At 48.0% G+C, this 17981-nt stretch overlaps 2 protein-coding genes across 4 annotated transcripts in view; both read right to left on the minus strand.

Annotated features, from left to right (window-relative positions):
* dnaaf1 (dynein axonemal assembly factor 1) overlaps positions 1-11871 on the minus strand; it is a 113900-nt gene extending 102029 nt beyond the window's left edge. For all 3 annotated transcript variants that reach the window (XM_070873876.1, XM_070873875.1, XM_070873874.1), the window contains exons 1-3: positions 11801-11871; positions 10260-10431; positions 3973-4046 (exon numbers count right to left, since the gene is read on the minus strand). In XM_070873876.1, the coding sequence (XP_070729977.1) occupies positions 3973-4046; positions 10260-10431; positions 11801-11843 (289 nt within the window). In that variant the 5' untranslated portion in view covers positions 11844-11871. The remainder of the gene's footprint in view (positions 1-3972; positions 4047-10259; positions 10432-11800) is intronic.
* The window catches only part of LOC139255161 (glutathione S-transferase A-like), a 13627-nt gene continuing 7506 nt past the window's right edge, over positions 11861-17981 (minus strand). The window contains exon 3 of the mRNA XM_070873873.1: positions 11861-11874. Coding sequence (XP_070729974.1) covers positions 11861-11874 — 14 coding nt within the window. The remainder of the gene's footprint in view (positions 11875-17981) is intronic.

Consider the following 17981-nt stretch of genomic DNA (forward strand, 5'->3'; position numbering starts at 1 on the left):
TGCATGTCGTTGTGGAGCAGGTAAAGGATGTTGACAAACTTTTGGAGGCATCCGAAACGGAGGAGGACGCTCCATCGACTCTCACGATTGACAGTGTCAAAGGCCTTTGTAAGATCGAAAAAGGCCATGTATAAGGGCTGGCGCTGCTCCCTGCATTTTTCCTGCACTGGCGCGCTGCAAAGATCATGTCTGTTGTGCCCCGTAGGCGACAAAATCTGCAGTGATTCCAGGAAGAGCTCCTTGGCCACAGGGAGAAGACGATTGAGGAGAACTCGAGCGACAACTTTCCCAGTGGCTGAAAGCAGGGAGATTCCCCTGTAGTCACCGCAGTCGGACTTGTCCCCCTTCTTAAAAATGGTCACAATCACTGCATCTCTCAGATCTCCCGGCATGCTCTCCTCCCTCCAGATGAGAGAGATGAGGTAATGTATCCGTGCCAACAGCACCTCTCCGCCATACTTTAGTGCCTCAGTAGGGATTCCACCCGCATCCATAGTCTTGTTATTCTTAAGCTGTTTTATGGCTTTGCCTACCTTGTGCAACGTTGGGGTTTCACTGAGTTGGTGGCGGGTCGCATGCTGCAGGATGGAATCGAGAACACTCGAGTCAAAGGCAGAGTCACGATTGAGGAGATCTTCAAAGTGCTCCTTCCATCGGGCCCTGACAGCCTCGGTGTCCTTGGCCAGGAGTGGGGTGGGGCCTTGGGAGTTTGGACCATAGGTGGCCTTGACCTCAGTGAAGAATCCTCACATATCGTGGCTGTCAACCAGTTGTTGTATCTCCTGTGCTTTCTCCATCCACCACCTGTTCTTTAGGTCCCGAGTTTTTTGTTGGACCTGAGCCTTGAGCCGTCTGTAATGTTGTTTTGCAGCTCCCGAGTTGGGCTATTGCTGAGGCTCAGAAATGCTTTGTGCTTGCGATCTATTAGTTCTTCAATCTCCTGATCATTTTCATCAAACCAGTCCTGTGTTTTCTGGTTGTGTGACCAAGTGTCTCTTCACAGGCACTGGTTATAGAGGCCTGAAGGGCAGACTAAGTGCTATGGGGATTCAGCATCTCAGGGACATCAAGGCACGCTAGGTTAGCTGTGAGGCGCTGGCTGTATAGGGCTCTCTTAGCTGGGTCTCTAAGTGCCCCAGCATTAACTTTTTTGCGTAACTGCTTCTGCTGTCCCCTCTGCTTTGGGGCAATGTTAATGTTGATGATGGATTGGATTAGGCGGTGGTCCGTTCAGCAATTGTCAGCTCCTGTCATGGCGCAGGTGATGCGCACATCCTTGCGATCCCTGGCTCGGGCGATGACAGTCGAGCAGGTGCCAGTATTTGGAGCGAGGGTGTTGCCACGATGCCTTGTATTTGTCTCTCTGGCAGAACAGGGTGTTGGTGATGATGAATTCATGTTCTAGACATTTTGTCAGGAGTAGGGTACTGCTGGAGTTGGCTTTCCCGATCCCCGCTCTGCCAATCAAGCCTCCCCAGAGGGCTGTCTTTGCCGACCCTGGCATTAAAATCACCTAGGAGGAACAATTTGTCGCCCGTGGGGACACGGGACAAGGATGTCTCAAGGTTGGAATAAAAACCCTCTTTAGCCTCAACCGTTGCATCGAGTATAGGGGCGTACACACTGATGACTATGTCACATTGGTTCCGAGTTAGGGTGATACGGAGAGTCATGAGGCGTTCATTAACCCCACAGGGGGAGTCTTTGAGGCAGTCGACCAGCTCATTCTTGACGACAAAGCCGACTCCATGAAGGCGGCGTTCTGCCTCTGGTTTCCCTTTCCAGAAAAAGATGTAACCTCCACCATGTTCCTTCAACTGGCCTTCCCCTGTCTACCAGGTCTCGCTTAGGGCGGCGATGTCAATCTCAAAACGTCTCAGTTCCCGGGCAACTATGGCGGTGCGGCGTTCCGGCCTATTGCTGTTGGGATTGTCCAGGAGGGTCCTGACGTTCCAGGTCCCGAACTTCATGCTGACGAAGTGGAAGATGTCTGTGCGGGAGTTCTTTTAACGTGGGGTGGCCACTGCACACCGGCAACCACACGGGCTTAGCTGAACAAGGTCTTGGTCCAGTGGCAAGGGGGTCCAAGACAACTGGAGGCACAGCTCGATAAGCCTAATTGCCTATGGCGAAGTGTTGGCCGCAAGCTTGGCACCGGGTAGCGCCACTGATGGTAGATGGCCCGAGGCAAGGTTGGGGGGGCAGGCATCAGGAAGGTGACTTCCAAAGTTATTTTAAAAGTTAAAAGTTGATAAAGATTCCCAATTTATTTCAAAAGTTTCTAAGAATTGTTAAAAAGTTTTTTTTAAGTTTCAAGAGTTGTTAAAAGTCCAAGATGTAAATCAATAATAAATTATAAAAGTTTCCCCAATTTAAAAAGTTTCAAAAAGTTGTTAAAAGTCAGAGATGTAGATTAATTAAAGATATTTAAAAGTATTTCGATTGAGTCTAAAATGTAAGTTTTAGAAGTTCTCCCAAATTGTTTAATAAGTTTAAAAGTTGGTTAGAAGTTTAAAAATTAATTAAAAGTTGGTTTGGAGTATGAGACGACGTCATGCCTCGGTCCTTTCAGCCGGTTCAGCGCCGGCCTCGGAGTCCCTTCAGCCGGTTCCACGCCGGCCTCGGAGTCCCTTCAGCCGGTTCCACATCCTCGAGTCCCTTTGGCAGGTCGTCCCGGAGTCCCTTCGGCCGGCTCGACGTCTCTCGAATCCGGTGCAGAGTCCTTGTGGCACGGGCGGCCCGGGACAGAAGCGGCTGGTACGGGGTCCCTTCGGCCGGGTACATTATACAATGGTATTGTGAGGGGTGTGGGGTATATTATAGAACGGTATTGTGAGGGGTGTGGGATATATTACAGAACGGTATTGTGAGGGGTGTGGGATATATTACTGAACGGTATTGTGAGGGGTGTGGGGTATATTACAGAACGGTATTGTGAGGGGTGTGGGGTATATTACAGAACGGTATTATGAGGAGTGTGGGGTATATTACAGAACGATATTGTGAGGGGTGTGGGATATATTACAGAACGGTATTGTGAGGGGTGTGGGATATATTACAGAACGGTATTGTGAGGGGTGTGGGGTATATTACAGAACGGTATTGTGAGGGGTGTGGGGTATATTACAGAACGGTATTGTGAGAGGTGTGGGGTATATTATAGAACGGTATTGTGAGGGGTGTGGGGTATATTACAGAACGGTATTGTGAGGGGTGTGGGGTATATTACAGAACGGTATTGTGAGGGGTGTGGGGTATATTATAGAACGGTATTGTGAGGGGTGTGGGGTATATTACAGAACGGTATTGTGAGGGGTGTGGGATATATTACAGAACGGTATTGTGAGGGGTGTGGGATATATTACAGAACGATATTGTGAGGGGTGTGGGGTATATTACAGAACGGTAATGTGAGGGGTGTGGGATATATTACAGAACGGTATTGTGAGGGGTGTGGGCTATATTACAGAACGGTATTGTGAGGGGTGTGGAGTATATTATACAATGGTATTGTGAGGGGTGTGGGTTATATTACAGAATGGTATTGTGAGGGGTGTGGACTATATTACACCTGAAGGAGGGGTTATTGCAGTAACTTGTTCCTGCTATGTGCTGCCCGACTGTAATATTTCTGCTTGTTCCAGTGTTGAGCTTGTAGTTTCTCTGCAGCTGCCAGTAGACTCACAGCCGACGGTCAATTCCCAATTCACGTTTCCTACTGTGTAGAAGATGTTTCCCTTTTGTTGAGAAACCCAGGGGAAGAGCCGAGGCCCCCAGTACAGACAGGGGGTTAATGATGGAGTGTCTGTCGGGAATGGTCTGTTCACATCAGGGTCGTGTCCTGGAAATGACTGGGCTGAGAGATGGTGTGACGGAGAGACGACTGGACCCTCGACACAAGCTGCTGTGTAGCAGCTGCTTAAACCCATAGGTGTGACCATCACTTCTAAAGGGTGCTAGCATCTTACTCACCTTGGTGGTCCCCAGTCTCTGTTTGCACTCTCCCGTTTCCCATTGCTGACAAGGTGACTGCTGGAATAACTGAGCTGTGATTTAAACAGCAAAAAAAGGAACATTAAAACGTTTCATTATAATGTATGTGTTTGTCCTTCAACACTAACAGTATAACATCTCTCAACTGAAGAATTATCAGTGATGCTAATCTCAGGACATTTTCACAGGGCTTTCCAGACCAGTTTGGGCATGTCTGGTCAATTAATGACTTCAACTGCTCACACCCGTTACCAAAAAGTTTCAAAGGAGTTAGATGAGGTCCTTACTACTAGGGGAATCAAGGGGTATGGCGAGAAAGCAGGAATGGGGTACTGAAGTTGAATGTTCAGCCATGAACTCATTGAATGGCGGTGCAGGCTAGAAGGGCCGAATGGCCTACTCCTGTACCTATTTTCTATGTTTCTATGTTTCTATCCACCTCCAGGAATTATTCTCACTCCACTCTCATCTCTTTCTGTTACTGAAACCCTGATCCTTCCCTTCATCACCGAGGCTTGACTTCTCGAATGGCCTCCTACTGGCCTCCCAAACTTAATATTCACAAACTTCAACTCATCCAGAATTCTGTATCCAAGACCTTAACGAAGACCTGCCCCAATCTCTTCAAACTCCACTCATTCCCACCACTCACCGTCTCTAGTTCAAAATTCACACCATGGGCTTCACTCCACTCGAACATACACTGCTGCACACATCCATCACTCCCCGAACACCAAGCCTCTCCTCACCCCTCACTGCCTCCACTCCACCATCAAGAGCTGCCTGTTCAACCAGTGTCCTCTGGAGATCGTTACCCCGGTCCCTCTGCTTTGCACCTTTTTTTTTTAAGAACCTCAACAACCTCCGATTTGACTCTATGTTTAGTTTTGCCTGATACCCGCCCCCCGCCCCCCACCCCCATAATCCCCATTCCTCATGCTAGGTATCCTCAACACCCTTTCCTTTTCTTCAGCAAGGCGCCCCGAAGTGTCATCCTACATGTTTGTCTCGTTAAAGATGACAGCACAAGTCATCCATGGGCTAGGAAGCTCTTTGGGAAGTTCTGAAGAGGTCATGAGCACATATTTAAAGGCAAGTTTAGTTTTCGTTCTATTAACAGAAGTTCTATAATATACCCATGATTCTCACAATCACACTCTGATATATCTCACAACCCTCAAAGGAATACACTCTGATAGTCGCCATGTGTGCAAGTTGTTTGAAAATGTGAAAAATATTGATAACATCTTGTAAAGGCTGCTAAAAAGCACATGGGATCTTGGGCTGTATAAATAGAGGCATAGAGTACAAAAGGAAGAAACCTTTAATAACCACTGGTTAGGCCTCAGCTGGTGAATTATGTCCAATTCTGGGCACCACGCTTTAAGAAGAATATGGAGAGGGTGCAGAGGAGAGTTACTGGAATGATACTGGGGTTTTGGGATTTAAGTTATGTGGAAACATAGAAACATATAAACATAGAAAATAGGTGCAGGAGTAGGCCATTCGGCCCTTCGAATCTGCATCGCCATTCAATGAGTTCATGGCTAAACATGCAATTTCAGTACCCCATTCCTGCTTTCTCACCATACCCCTTGATTCCCCCTAGTAGTAAGGACTACAGCTAACTCCTTTTTGAATATATTTAGTGAATTGGCCTCAACAACTTTCTGTGGTAGAGAATTCCACAGGTTCACCACTCTCTGGGTGAAGAAGTTTCTCCTCATCTCGGTCCTAAATGGCTTACCCCTTATCCTCAGACTGTGACCCCTGGCTCTGGACTTCCCCAACATTGGGAACATTCTTCCTGCATCTAACCTGTCCAAACCCGTCAGAATTTTAAACGTTTCTATGAGATCCCCTCTCATTCTTCTGAACTCCAGTGAATACAAACCCAGTTGATCCAGTCTTTCTTGATATGTCAATCCCGCCATCCCTGCAATCAGTCTGGTGAACCTTCGCTGCACTCCCTCAATAGCAAGAATGTCCGTCCTCAAGTTAGGAGACCAAAACTGTACACAATACTCCAGGTGTGGCCTCACCAAAGCCCTGGTACAACTGTAGTAACACCTCCCTGCCCCTGTACTCAAATCCCCTCGCAATGAAGGCCAACATGCTATTTGCTTTCTTAACCGCCTGCTGTATCTGCATGACAACCTTCAATGACTGATGTACCATGACACCCAGGTCTCATTGCACCTCCCCTTTTCCTAATCTGTCACCATTCAGATAATAGTCTGTCTCTCTGTTTTTACCACCAAAGTGGATAACCTCACATTTATCCACATTAAACTGCATCTGCCATGCATTTTCCCACTCACCTATCCAAGTCACTCTGCAGCCTCATAGCATCCTCCTCGCAGCTCACACTGCCACCCAACGAAGTGTCATCCGCAAATTTGGAGATACTACATTTAATCCCCTCGTCCAAATCATTAATGTAGAATGTAAACAGCTGGAGCCCCAGCACAAAATCTTGCAGTACCCCACTAGTCACCGCCTGCCATTCTGAAAAGTACCCATTTACTCCTACTCTTTTTGCTTCCTGTCTGACAACCAGTTCTCAATCCACGTCAGCACATACCCCCAATCCCATGTGCTTTAACTTTGCACATCAATCTCGTGTGGGACCTTGTCAAAAGTCTTCTGAAAGTCCAAATACACCACATCATCTGGTTCTCCCTTATCCACTCTACTGGAAACATCCTCAAAAAATTCCAAAAGATTTGTCAAGCATGATTTCCCTTTCACAAATCCATGCTGACTTGGACCTATATCACCTCTTTCCAAATGCGCTGCTATGACATCCTTAATAATTGATTCCATCATTTTACCCACTACCGATGTCAGGCTGACCGGTCTATAATTCCCTGTTTTCTCTCTCCCTCCTTTTTTAAAAAGTGGGGTTACATTGGCTACCCTCCACTCCATAGGAACTGATCCAGAGTCGATGGAATGTTGGAAAATGACTGTCAATGCATCCGCTATTTCCAAGGCCACCTCCTCTCGTACTCTATTTTCCCTGCCCTAATCAAACCCTTTGTCCTCCTCTGCTGAGTTCTAAATTTCTCCCAGTCCCCGGGTTCGCTGCTATTTCTGGCCAATTTCTTGGCTTTAATACTATCCCTGATTTCCCTTGATGGCCACTGTTGAGCCACCTTCCCTTTTTTATTTTTACGCCAGACAGGGATGTACAATTGTTGTACATGTCTGAATGTCTAAATGGAGAGACTAAAGAAGGTGGGATTGTTGTATTAAGAGTGGTAAAGGTTAGCAACGATTTAAGAGATGTTGAATATCATGAGGCGTTTTGGTAGAATAGATAAGGAGAAAGTGTTTCCAGTGGCAGGAGGGTCGGTAAGCAGGCCACAGATTGTAGATAAGTGGCAAAGGAACCCGAGGGGAGAGGAGGAGTTATTTTGAAGGCAATGAGTTATGATGATCTGAAACGCACTGTCGGAAAGGTGTTACAAGAACATTCAATAGTTACTCTCAAAAGGGAATTGGATAAAGACTTGAAAAAAAAACCATTTACAGGTTTACATGGAACGAGCAGGGACAGGCACGATGGGACAAATGCTATATAATTTTATGATTCCAAAAAAGAGATGCTGTCAATAATCACTTAAAAAGTACATAACAAAAGCAGTCAACAAGGCATTAGAAATTATGGGTCAAACATAGCCCAACATAAATGTACATTTGTGTATCCCTGGACATGGGAGGCACTTCACATAACAGAGAGCAGTGGAGGAGTTACGAGGGATGACCAAAGGTTGTGTCGAAAAGAGCAGTTCTGAGGAGGCTTGAGAAGCAGCAAGGAGTTTGTGCCTTTTAACTGTTTGTGATTCTGAAAATATGTAAATGAACATAAGAACATAAGAATTAGGAACAGGAGTAGGCCATCTAGCCCCTCGAGCCTGCTCCGGCATTCAATAAGATCATGGCTGATCTGTTCGTGGACTCAGCTCCACTTACCCGCCCTCTCCCCGTAACCCTTAATTCTTAAAAATCTATCTATCTTTGACTTGAATACATTCAATGAGCTAGCCTCAACTGCTTCCTTGGGCAGAGAATTCCACAGATTCACAACCCTCTGGGAGAAGAAATTCCTTCTCAACTCGGTTTTAAATTGGCTCCTCCCTATTTTGAGGCTGTGCTCCCTAGTTCTAGTCTCCCCCACCAATGGAAACAACCTCTCTGCCTCTATCTTGTCTATCCCTTTCATGATTTTAAATGTTTCTATAAGATCACCCGTCATCCTTCTGAACTCCAAGGAGTAAAGACCCAGTCTACTCAATCTATCATAAGTTAACCCCCTCATTTCTCGAATCAGCCTAGTGAATCGTCTCTGTACCACTTCCAAAGCTAGTATATCCTTCCTTAAGTAAGGTGACCAAATCTGCATGCAGTACTCCAGGTGCGGCCTTACCAATACCTTATACAGTTGCAGCAACACCTCCCTGCTTTTGTACCCCATCCCTTTCGCAATGAAGGCCAACATTCCATTTGCCTTCCTGATTACCTGCTGCACCTGCAAACTAACCTTTTGGGATTCGGAGCAGTGCCGTGCAATAAATTTTTAAGCTGGTTCACGGGCTCCCAGGCCGCCTGCAATTTCTGCGGTCTGGAAGAGTCCGTGTTCCATGTTTTTATTGAGTGCATGAGGTTGCAGCCCCCGTTTTGTTATCTAAAGGGGCTGCTCCTGAAATTCTGGCTGCACTTCAGTCCCACACTCCTGATCTTCGGGCACCCTGTGCGGAGGGGAGCGGGTAGGTCCGAGGGCCTCCTCGTCGGACTGCTCCTGGGCACGGCCAAGGGTGCCATCAGCCGGTCCAGGCAGCGGGCGGTCGAGGGGGTTGTTCAGCCAAACTGCCTGCCTCTCTTCCGCGCATACATCCGGTCCAGGGTGTCCTTGGAGATGGAGCACGCGGTGTCCACCGGTACGCTCGCGGCCTTCCGCGAGAGGTGGGCACCGGAGGGACTGGAGTGCATCATCATGCCCGGCAACCAAATTTTAATTTGATTTTATGTTTTTAAGTTAATTTGTTTTAATTGCCGGTGCTTTTAGTGTCCCCCTCCCCTTTTATAGGGGGCACTTGGAGAAAAAATATGTTTTCGTGCCCAAAAAAAACCCCCAAAAATACCACAAAAAAAAATAAAAGGGCCTGTAAATGTTTGGTGTTTCCCCCAGATCGGGGGGGGCACGGTTTAATGTTTTTTGTTTACTCCCAAAAAGAGTTTCATGCACAAGGACCCCCAGGTCCCTCTGCACCACAGCATGTTGTAATTTCTCCCCATTCAAATAATATTCCCTTTTACTGTTTTTTTTCCCCCAAGGTGGATGACCTCACACTTTCCGACATTGTACTCCATCTGCCAAACCTTAGCCCATTCGCTTAACCTATCCAAATCTCCTTGTAGCCTCTCTGAGTCCTCTACACAATCCGCTTTCCCACTAATCTTAGTGTCATCTGCAAATTTTGTTGCACTACACTCTGTCCCCTCCTCTAGGTCATCTATGTATATTGTAAACAGTTGTGGTCCCAGCACTGATCCCTGTGGCACACCACTAACCACTGACTTCCAACCGGAAAAGAACCCATTTATCCCGACTCTCTGCTTTCTGTTAGCCAGCCAATTCTCTATCCATGCTAATACATTTCCTCTGACTCCGCGTACCTTTATCTTCTGCAGTAACCTTTTGTGTGGCAGTGTTGGAGAAGTAAATAACCTGTCCATCCCCCGGAACAGGACACTACTAGAACCATGGGAACAATAACTCGGGATTAACAAGACAAGCTCCTGACGAGAGATTTACACTAGGCCTATATTCTCTAGAGTTTAGAAGAATGAGAGGTGATCTCATTGAAACATACAAAATTCTGACAGGGCTTGACAGAGTAGATGCAGGGAGGATGTTTCCCCCTGGCTGGGGGGTATCTAGAACCAGGGGTCACAGTCTCAGAATAAGGGGTCGGCCATTTAGGACTGAAGATGAGGAGAAATTTCTTCACAGAGGGTGGAATCTTTGCAATTCTCTGCCCCAGAGGGCTGTGGAGGCTCAATCTTTCAGTATATTCAAGAACGAGATCGATAGATTTTTGGATATTAAGAGAATTAAGGGATACGGGGATAGTGCAAGAAAGTGGAGTTGAGGTCGAAGATCAGCCGTGATCTGCCTGAATGGCGGAGCAGGCTCGAGGGGCTGAAGGCCGAATCCTGCTCCTAATTCTTATGTTCTTATGTTATGTTAAGCTCCTCACCTGGGCCCCAGGTCCTTCTGGGCCTTTTCCGGACATGTTGTGGAATTGCCTTCATGTATCTCCATGCTCTTAGCTCCTCCTCCATCACACAGCTGCTCACCTTTCTGCAGTTTGCAGTCTCCTTCACTTCTCATACACTCCCTTCCTTTACTGCAGGACACTTGCTCTTTGGCTGCAAACACATTAGCACAAGGCTTACAGAAAGCTGGGTTTGTGAGATTGCTCTCCCACACCTCACTCAACACGTGCTGCAGCCTGGATGGGCAGTGTGTGCGGTGTGAGTAATGTCAGAGTGTTACTGAGAGGGGTGTGGGGTATATCAGTGTTACTGAGAGGGGTGTGGGGTACATGAGTGTTACAGTGAGGGGTGTCGGGTATATCAGTGTTACTGAGAGGGGTGTGGGGTACATCAGTGTTACAGAGAGGGGTGTGGGGTATATCAGTGTTACACTGAGGGGTGTGGGGTATATCAGTCTTACAGTGAGGAGTGTGGGATATATCAGTCCTACAGTGAGGGGTGTGAGGTATATCAGTGTTACAGTAAGGGGTGTGGGGTATATCAGTGTTACAGTGAGGGGTGCGGGGTATATCAAGTGTTACAGTGAGGGGTGCGGGGTATAACACAAACTATTAGCGGGACGGGTGTGCGGTATTTCAACAAGTATTGCTGAGGTGGAGGCGGGATATGTCAGAGAACATAACGAGGAGTGGCATTTATCACGGAGCTTTATCGAGGGTATGTTAGGGTCTGTTGCCGGAGAAGTGTGGGATATGTCAGAGCGTTAGTGTTAAATACGAGGTGTAAAACAGAGCGTTCAGTTAGGGTATAGGATATATTAGTGTTAATGTGAGAGGGTATGGGCTATATTATAGAATGGTATTTTGAGGGGTGTGGGGTTTATTATTGAATGGTATTGTGAGGGGTGAGGGGTGTGGGGTATATTATAGAATGGTATTATGAGGGGTGTGGGGTATATTATAGAATGGAATTGTGAGGAGTGTGGGGTTTATTATAGAATGGTATTGTGAGGGGTGTGAGGTTTATTATAGAACGGTATTGTGAGGGGTGTGGGGTATATTATAGAATGGTATTGTGAGGGGTACAGGCTATATTATAAGAACATAAGAAATAGGAACAGGTCATACGGCCCCTCGAGCCTGCTCCGCCATTTAATAAGAAAGTGGCTGATCTGATCATGGACTCAGCTCCACTTTCCTGCCCGCTGCCCTTATCATTTAAGAAACTATTTCTGTTAAATTTATTCAATGTCCCAGCTTCCACAGCTCTCTGAGGCAGCGAATTCCACAGATGTACAACCCTCAGGAGAAATTTCTCCTTGTCTCTGATTTAAATGGGCGGCCCCTTATTTTAAGATCTTGCCATCTAGTTCTAGTCTCCCCCATCAGTGGAAACATCCTCTCTACATCCACAATTATAGAATTGTATTGTGAGGGGTGTGGGCAATATTATAGAAAGGCAGCAGTCGCTTAAACCCATAGGTGCGACCATCACTTCTAAAGGGTGCTACCCTGTTACTCACCCTGGTGGTACCCAGTCTCTGTTCGTACTGTACCGTTTTCCATTGCTGTTGATATTAGTGTCAAAATAAATAATCTGCAATTAAAACAGCAACAAAAAAGGAATATGAGGAGGTTTTACAAAGAATATTTTATTTATAAAGTGTCAGTTTTTTCCAACAAAAATTCTGTCACAATAATTTATGAGATGCGAAGCAGTTTCAATTTTTTTTTAGCACACGAGGCATAGAATACAACAGGAAGCAAGTTATGCAAGTCGGGAGAAGTGGAGGTTGGAGCGGAGCAGGTCGGGAGCAGCGAGGCCCATAAAAGGGACCCAGCAGTCGGAGAGACCAGCTGGTGCAGGGTCAAAAAGCAAAATAGAAATAAAATGAAATCGAAGTGTGACGTCACAGCCAAGCAGGTATTTTTTCTTTTTCTTTTATCAGTAGGAAACCTTTGACATTGTTGCCAAATTAAGTTAATCTAAGAGTTAAGTCATGACAGGAGTGCCCAGAGCCGTGTCATGCTCCCCCTGTGCTATGTGGGAAGTTAGGGACACTGGTGTGCGGGAAGTGTGTCCAGCTGCAGCTCCTGTCAGACTGCATTGTGGCACTGGAGCTGCGCAAGGATTCACTCTGGAGCATCCACAAAGCTGAGGACGTTGTGAATAGCATGTTTTGTGAGTTGGTCACACCGCAGGTAAAGGTTACACAGGCAGATAGGGAACGGGTGACCATCACGGAGAACATGGGAAGGAAGATAAGTGCATGGGTCCCCTGCAGTCACCTCCCTCCAAAACAGATATACCGTTCTGGATACTGTTGAGGGAGGTGGCTCAACAAGGGAAACATAGAAAATAGGTGCAGGAGGAGGACATTCATTCTTCGAGCCTGCAACACCATTCAATACGATCATGGCTGATCATGCAATTTCAGTACCCCATTCCTGCTTTCTCTCCATATCCCTTGATCCCTTTAGCTATAAAGGCCACATCTAACTCCCTTTTGAATATATCTAACGAACTGGCCTCAACAATTTTCTGTGTTAGAGCATTCCACAGGTTCACAATTCTCTGAGTGCAGCAGCCAAGTTCATGGCACCAGGGGTGACTCTGCTGCACAGGAGGGCAGGAAAAACAGAGCTATAGCGATAGGGGATTCAATTGTAAGGGGAATAGATAGGTGTTTCTGCTGCCGCAAACTAGACTCCAGGATGGTATATTGCCTCCCTGGTGCAAGGATGTCTCGGAGCGGGTGCAGGGCATTTTGAAGAGGGAGGGTGAACAGCCAGCTGTCGTGGTGCATATAGGCAAAAAAAACAGGATGAGGTCCTACAAGTTGAATTTAGGGAGGTAGGAGTTAAATTAAAAAATAGGACCTCAAAGGTAGTAATCTCAGGATTGCTACCAGTGCCACGTGCTAGTCAGAGTAGGAATCGCAGGATAGCTCAGATGAATACGTGGCTTGAGCAGTGGTGCAGAAGGGAGGGATTCAAATTCCTGGGGCATTGGAACCGATTCTGGGGAAGGTGGGAACCGGACGGTCTGCACCTGGGCAGGACCGGAACCAATGTCCTAGGGGGAGTGTTTGCTAGTGCTGTTGGGGAGGAGTTAAACTAATATGGCAGGGGGATGGGAACCAATGCAGGGAGACAGAGGGAGACAAAAAGGAGGCAAAAGCAAAAGACAGAAAGGAGATGAGGAAAAGTGGAGGGCAGAGAAACCCAAGGCAAAGAACAAAAAGGGCCACTGTACAGCAAAATTCTAAAAGGACAAAGGGTGTTAAAAAAACAAGCCTGAAGGCTTTGTGTCTTAATGCAAGGAGTATCCGCAATAAGGTGGATGAATTAACTGTGCAAATAGATGTTAACAAATATGATGTGATTGGGATTACGGAGACGTGGCTCCAGGATGATCAGGGCTGGGAACTCAACATCCAGGGGTATTCAACATTCAGGAAAGATAGAATAAAAGGAAAAGGAGGTGGGGTAGCATTGCTGGTTAAGGAGATTAACGCAATAGTAAGGAAGGACATTAGCTTGGGTCATGTGTAATCTATATGGATTGAGCTGCAAAATACCAAAGGGCAGAAAACTTTAGTGGGAGTTGTGTACAGACCACCAAACAGTAGTAGTGAGGTTGGGGATGGCATCAACCAGGAAATTAGGGATGTGTGCAATAAAGGTACAGCAGTTATCATGGGTGACTTTAATCTACATATAGATTGGGCTAACCAAACTGGTAGCAATACTGTGGAGGAGGATTTCCTGGAGTGTATAAGGGATGGTTTTCTAGACCAATATGTTGAGGAACCAACTTGAGAGAAGGCCATCTTAGGCTGGGTCTTGTGTAATGAGAGAGGATTAATTAGCAATCTTGTCATGCGAGGCCCTTTGGGGAAGAGTGACCATAATTTGGTAGAATTCTTCATTAAGATGGAGTGACAGTTAATTCAGAGACTAGGGTCCTGAACTTAAAGGTAACTTCGATGGTCTGAGATGTGAATTGGCTAGGATAGACTGGCGAATGATACTTAAAGGGTTGACGGTAGATAGGCAATGGCAGACATTTAAAGATCACATGGATGAACTACAACAATTGTACATCCCTGTCCGGCGTAAAAAATAAAATGCGGAAGGTGGCTCAACCGTGGCTAACAAGGGAAATTAGGGATAGTGTTAAATCCAAGGAAGAGGCATATAAATTGGCCAGAAAAAGCAGCAAACCTGAGGAAGGAGAAATTTAGAATTCAGCAGAGGAGGACTAAGGGTTTAATTAGGAGGGGGAAAATAGAGTATGAGAGCAAGCTTGCAGGAAACACAAAATCTGACTGCAAAAGCTTCTATAGATATCTGAAGAGAAAAAGATTAGTCAAGATTAAAGTAGGTCCCTTGCAGTCAGAATCAGGTGAATTCATAATGGGGAACATGGAAATGGCAGAACAACTGAACAAATACTTTGGTTCTATCTTCAATAAGGAAGACACGAATAACCTCCTGAAAATACTATGGGACCGAGGGTCTAGCGAGAAGGAGGAACTGAAGGATATCCATATTAGTCAGGAAATGGTGTTAGGGAAATTGATGGGATTGAAGGCCGATAAATCCCCAGGGCCTGATAGTCTGCATCCCAGAGTACTTAAGGAAGTGGCCACGGAAATAGTGGATGCATTGGTGATCATTTTCCAACATTCCATGGACTCGATCAGTTCCTATGGACTGGAGGGAGAGAGAAAATGGGTAATTATAGACCGGTTAGCCTGACATCGGTAGTGGAGAAAATGCTAGAATCAATTATTAAAGATGTAATAGCAGCGCATTTGGAAAGCAGTGACAAGATCAGTCCAAGTCAGCATGGATTTATGAAAGGGAAATCATGCTTGACAAATCTTCTAGGATTTTTTGAGGATGTAACTAGTAGAGTGGACAAGGGAGAACCAGTGGATATGGTGTATTTGGACTTTCAAAAGGCTTTTGACAAGGTCCCACACAAGAGATTAGTGTACAAAATTAAGGCACATGGTATTGGGGATAATGTATTGATGTGGATAGAGAACTGGTTGGCAGATAGGAAGCAGAGTGGGAATAAACAGGTCCTTTTCAGATTGGCAGGCAGTGACTAGTGGGGCACACCACAAGGTTCAGAACTGGGACCCCAGCTATTTACAATATATATTAAAGATTTGGACGAAGGAATTGAGTGTAATAGCTCCAAGTTTGGAGATGACACTAAACTGGGTGGCAGTGTGAGCTGTGAGGAGGATGCTAAGAGGCTGCAGGGTAACTTGGACAGGTTAGGTGAGTGGGCAAATGCATGGCAGATGCAGTACAATGTGGATAAATGTGAGGTTATCCACTTTGGTGGCAAACACAGGAAGGCAGATTATCTGAATGATGACAGATTAGTAAAAGGGGAGGTGCAACGAGACCTGGGTGTCATGGTACATCAGTCATTGAAAGTTGGCATGCAGGTACAGCAGGCGGTTAAGAAAGCAAATGGCATGTTGGCCTTCATAGCGAGGGGATTTGAGTATAGGAGCAGGGAGGTCTTACTGCTGTTATATAAGGCCTTGGTGAGACCACACCTTGAGTACTGTGTTCAGTTTTGGTCTCCTAATCTGAGGAAGAATATTCTTGCTATTGAGCAAGTGCAGTGAAGGTTCACCAGACTAATTCCCTGGATGGCAGGACTGACTTGATGAAAGAATATTCACAGTAATTTAGAAGAATGAGGGGGGGATCGCATAGAAGCATATAAAATTCTGACGGGACTGGACAGGTTAGATGCGCGTAGATTGTTCCCGATGTTGGGGAAGTCCAGAACCAGGGGTCACAGTCCAAGGATAAGGGGTAAGCCATTTAGGACCGAGATGAGGAGAAACTTTTTCACCCAGAGAGTGGTGAACCTGTGGAATTCTCTACCACAGAAAGTTGTCAAGTCCAGTTCGTTGGATATATACAAAAGGGAGTAACATGTGGTCCTTACGGCTAAAGGGATCAGGGGGTATGGAGAGAAGGCATGAAGGGGGTAGTGAAGTTGCATGATCAGCCATGATCATATTGAATGGTGGTGGCCCGAATGGCCGAATGGCCCACTCCTGCACCTATTTTCTATGCTTGAACTGTACACAATATTAGTTAGGCCAACGCAGGAGAACTGGAGACCACATTACAAGACGGATGTGATTGTTCCTCATTCTGCACGCCCCACCTCGCTCCACCCCTCCCCCTGCTTTCTCTAAACCCCCTTTGTTCTCCCCTCGTCCGCAACTCCCTGCTCTCCGGCCAACCCTCCCCGCGCCGCCCTCACTCCCTTCACCCCCTGCGCCTGCTCTCTCCCTACTCGCGGTCTCTCTCCCCTCACCCTTGCTCATCCCTCCACTCTCTCTACCCACCCTCCTCCCGCTCTCTCCCCTCCTCATGCTCCTACCTCACTCTTCCCCCCACCCCCCCAACTGACACCTTCTCCCCCTCGTCCCAAACTCTCTCCCCCCTCCCCTCCCACCACCCCCCCCTCCGCTCCCTCCTCTCTCCACCCCCACCCCTCCCTCCGCTCCCTCCAATCCCACCCCCCCCTCCGCTCCCTCCTCTCTCCACCCCCACACCCCCTCCGCTCCCTCCTCTCTCCCCCCCCCCCCGCTCCCTCCTCTCTCCACCCCCACCGCCCCCTCCGCTCCCTCCTCTCTCCACTCCCACCCCTCTCCACCCCCACCCACCCCCCTCCCTCCTCTCTCCACCCCCACCTCCGCTCCCTCCTCTCTCCACCCCCACCACCCCCGCTCCCGCCTCTCTCCACCCCCACCAACCCCCCTCCCTCCACCCCCACCTACCCCCCTACCTCCTCTCTCCACCCATCCCCTCCCTCCTCTCTCCACCCATCCCCTCCCTCCTCTCTCGACCCCCACCCGCCCCCCTCCCGCCTCTCTCCACCCCCACCCACCCCCCCCCACTCTGCTCCCTCCTCTCTCCACCCCTACTCCGGTCCCTCCAGTCTTCCCTCCCCCCCATCCCACCTCCCTTCCTTCCTTCCCCCCACCCTCTCCCTCCTCTCTCCCCACCCCCCTCCGCTCCCTCCTCTCTTCCCCCCCACTATTCTCTCCACCCTCCTCTCTCTCTCTTCCCCTCCTCTCCTCTCTCTCTCTCTCTCCCTCTCACCCCCATCCCTCCCTCCCCTCTCTCCACCATCTCCCCTCTCTCTCGCTCTCTCTCGCTCCCCCATCCCTCCCTCCCCTCCCCTCCCTCCCGTCTCTCTCCCCCATCCCTCCCTCCTCTCGCTCTCTCCCCCCCATCCCTCCCTCCCCTCTATCTCCTCCTCATTCCTCCCTCTCTCGCTCTCCTCGCTCTCTCTCCTCTCTCTCTCTCTCTCTCTCTCTCTCTCTCTCTCGCCCCCTCCCTCCTCTCTCTCTCTCTCTCTCCCCTCCTTCCTCTCTCTCTCTCTCCCCGTCCCTCCTCTCTCTCTCTCTCTCTCTCTCTCTCTCCCCCTCCCTCCTCTCTCTCTCCCCCTCCCTCCTCTCTCTCTCCCCCTCCCTCCTCTCTCTCTCTCCCCCTCCCTCCTCTCTCTCTCTCCCCCTCCCTCCTCTCTCTCTCTCCCCCTCCCTCCTCTCTCTCTCTCCCCCTCCCTCCTCTCTCTCTCTCCCCCTCTCCCTCCTCTCTCTCTCTCCCCCTCCCTCCTCTCTCTCCCCCTCCCCTCCTCTCTCTCTCTCC

The sequence above is a fragment of the Pristiophorus japonicus genome, unplaced genomic scaffold, assembly GCF_044704955.1.
Source record: "Pristiophorus japonicus isolate sPriJap1 unplaced genomic scaffold, sPriJap1.hap1 HAP1_SCAFFOLD_587, whole genome shotgun sequence".
NCBI classification, from domain to species: Eukaryota; Metazoa; Chordata; class Chondrichthyes; family Pristiophoridae; genus Pristiophorus; species Pristiophorus japonicus.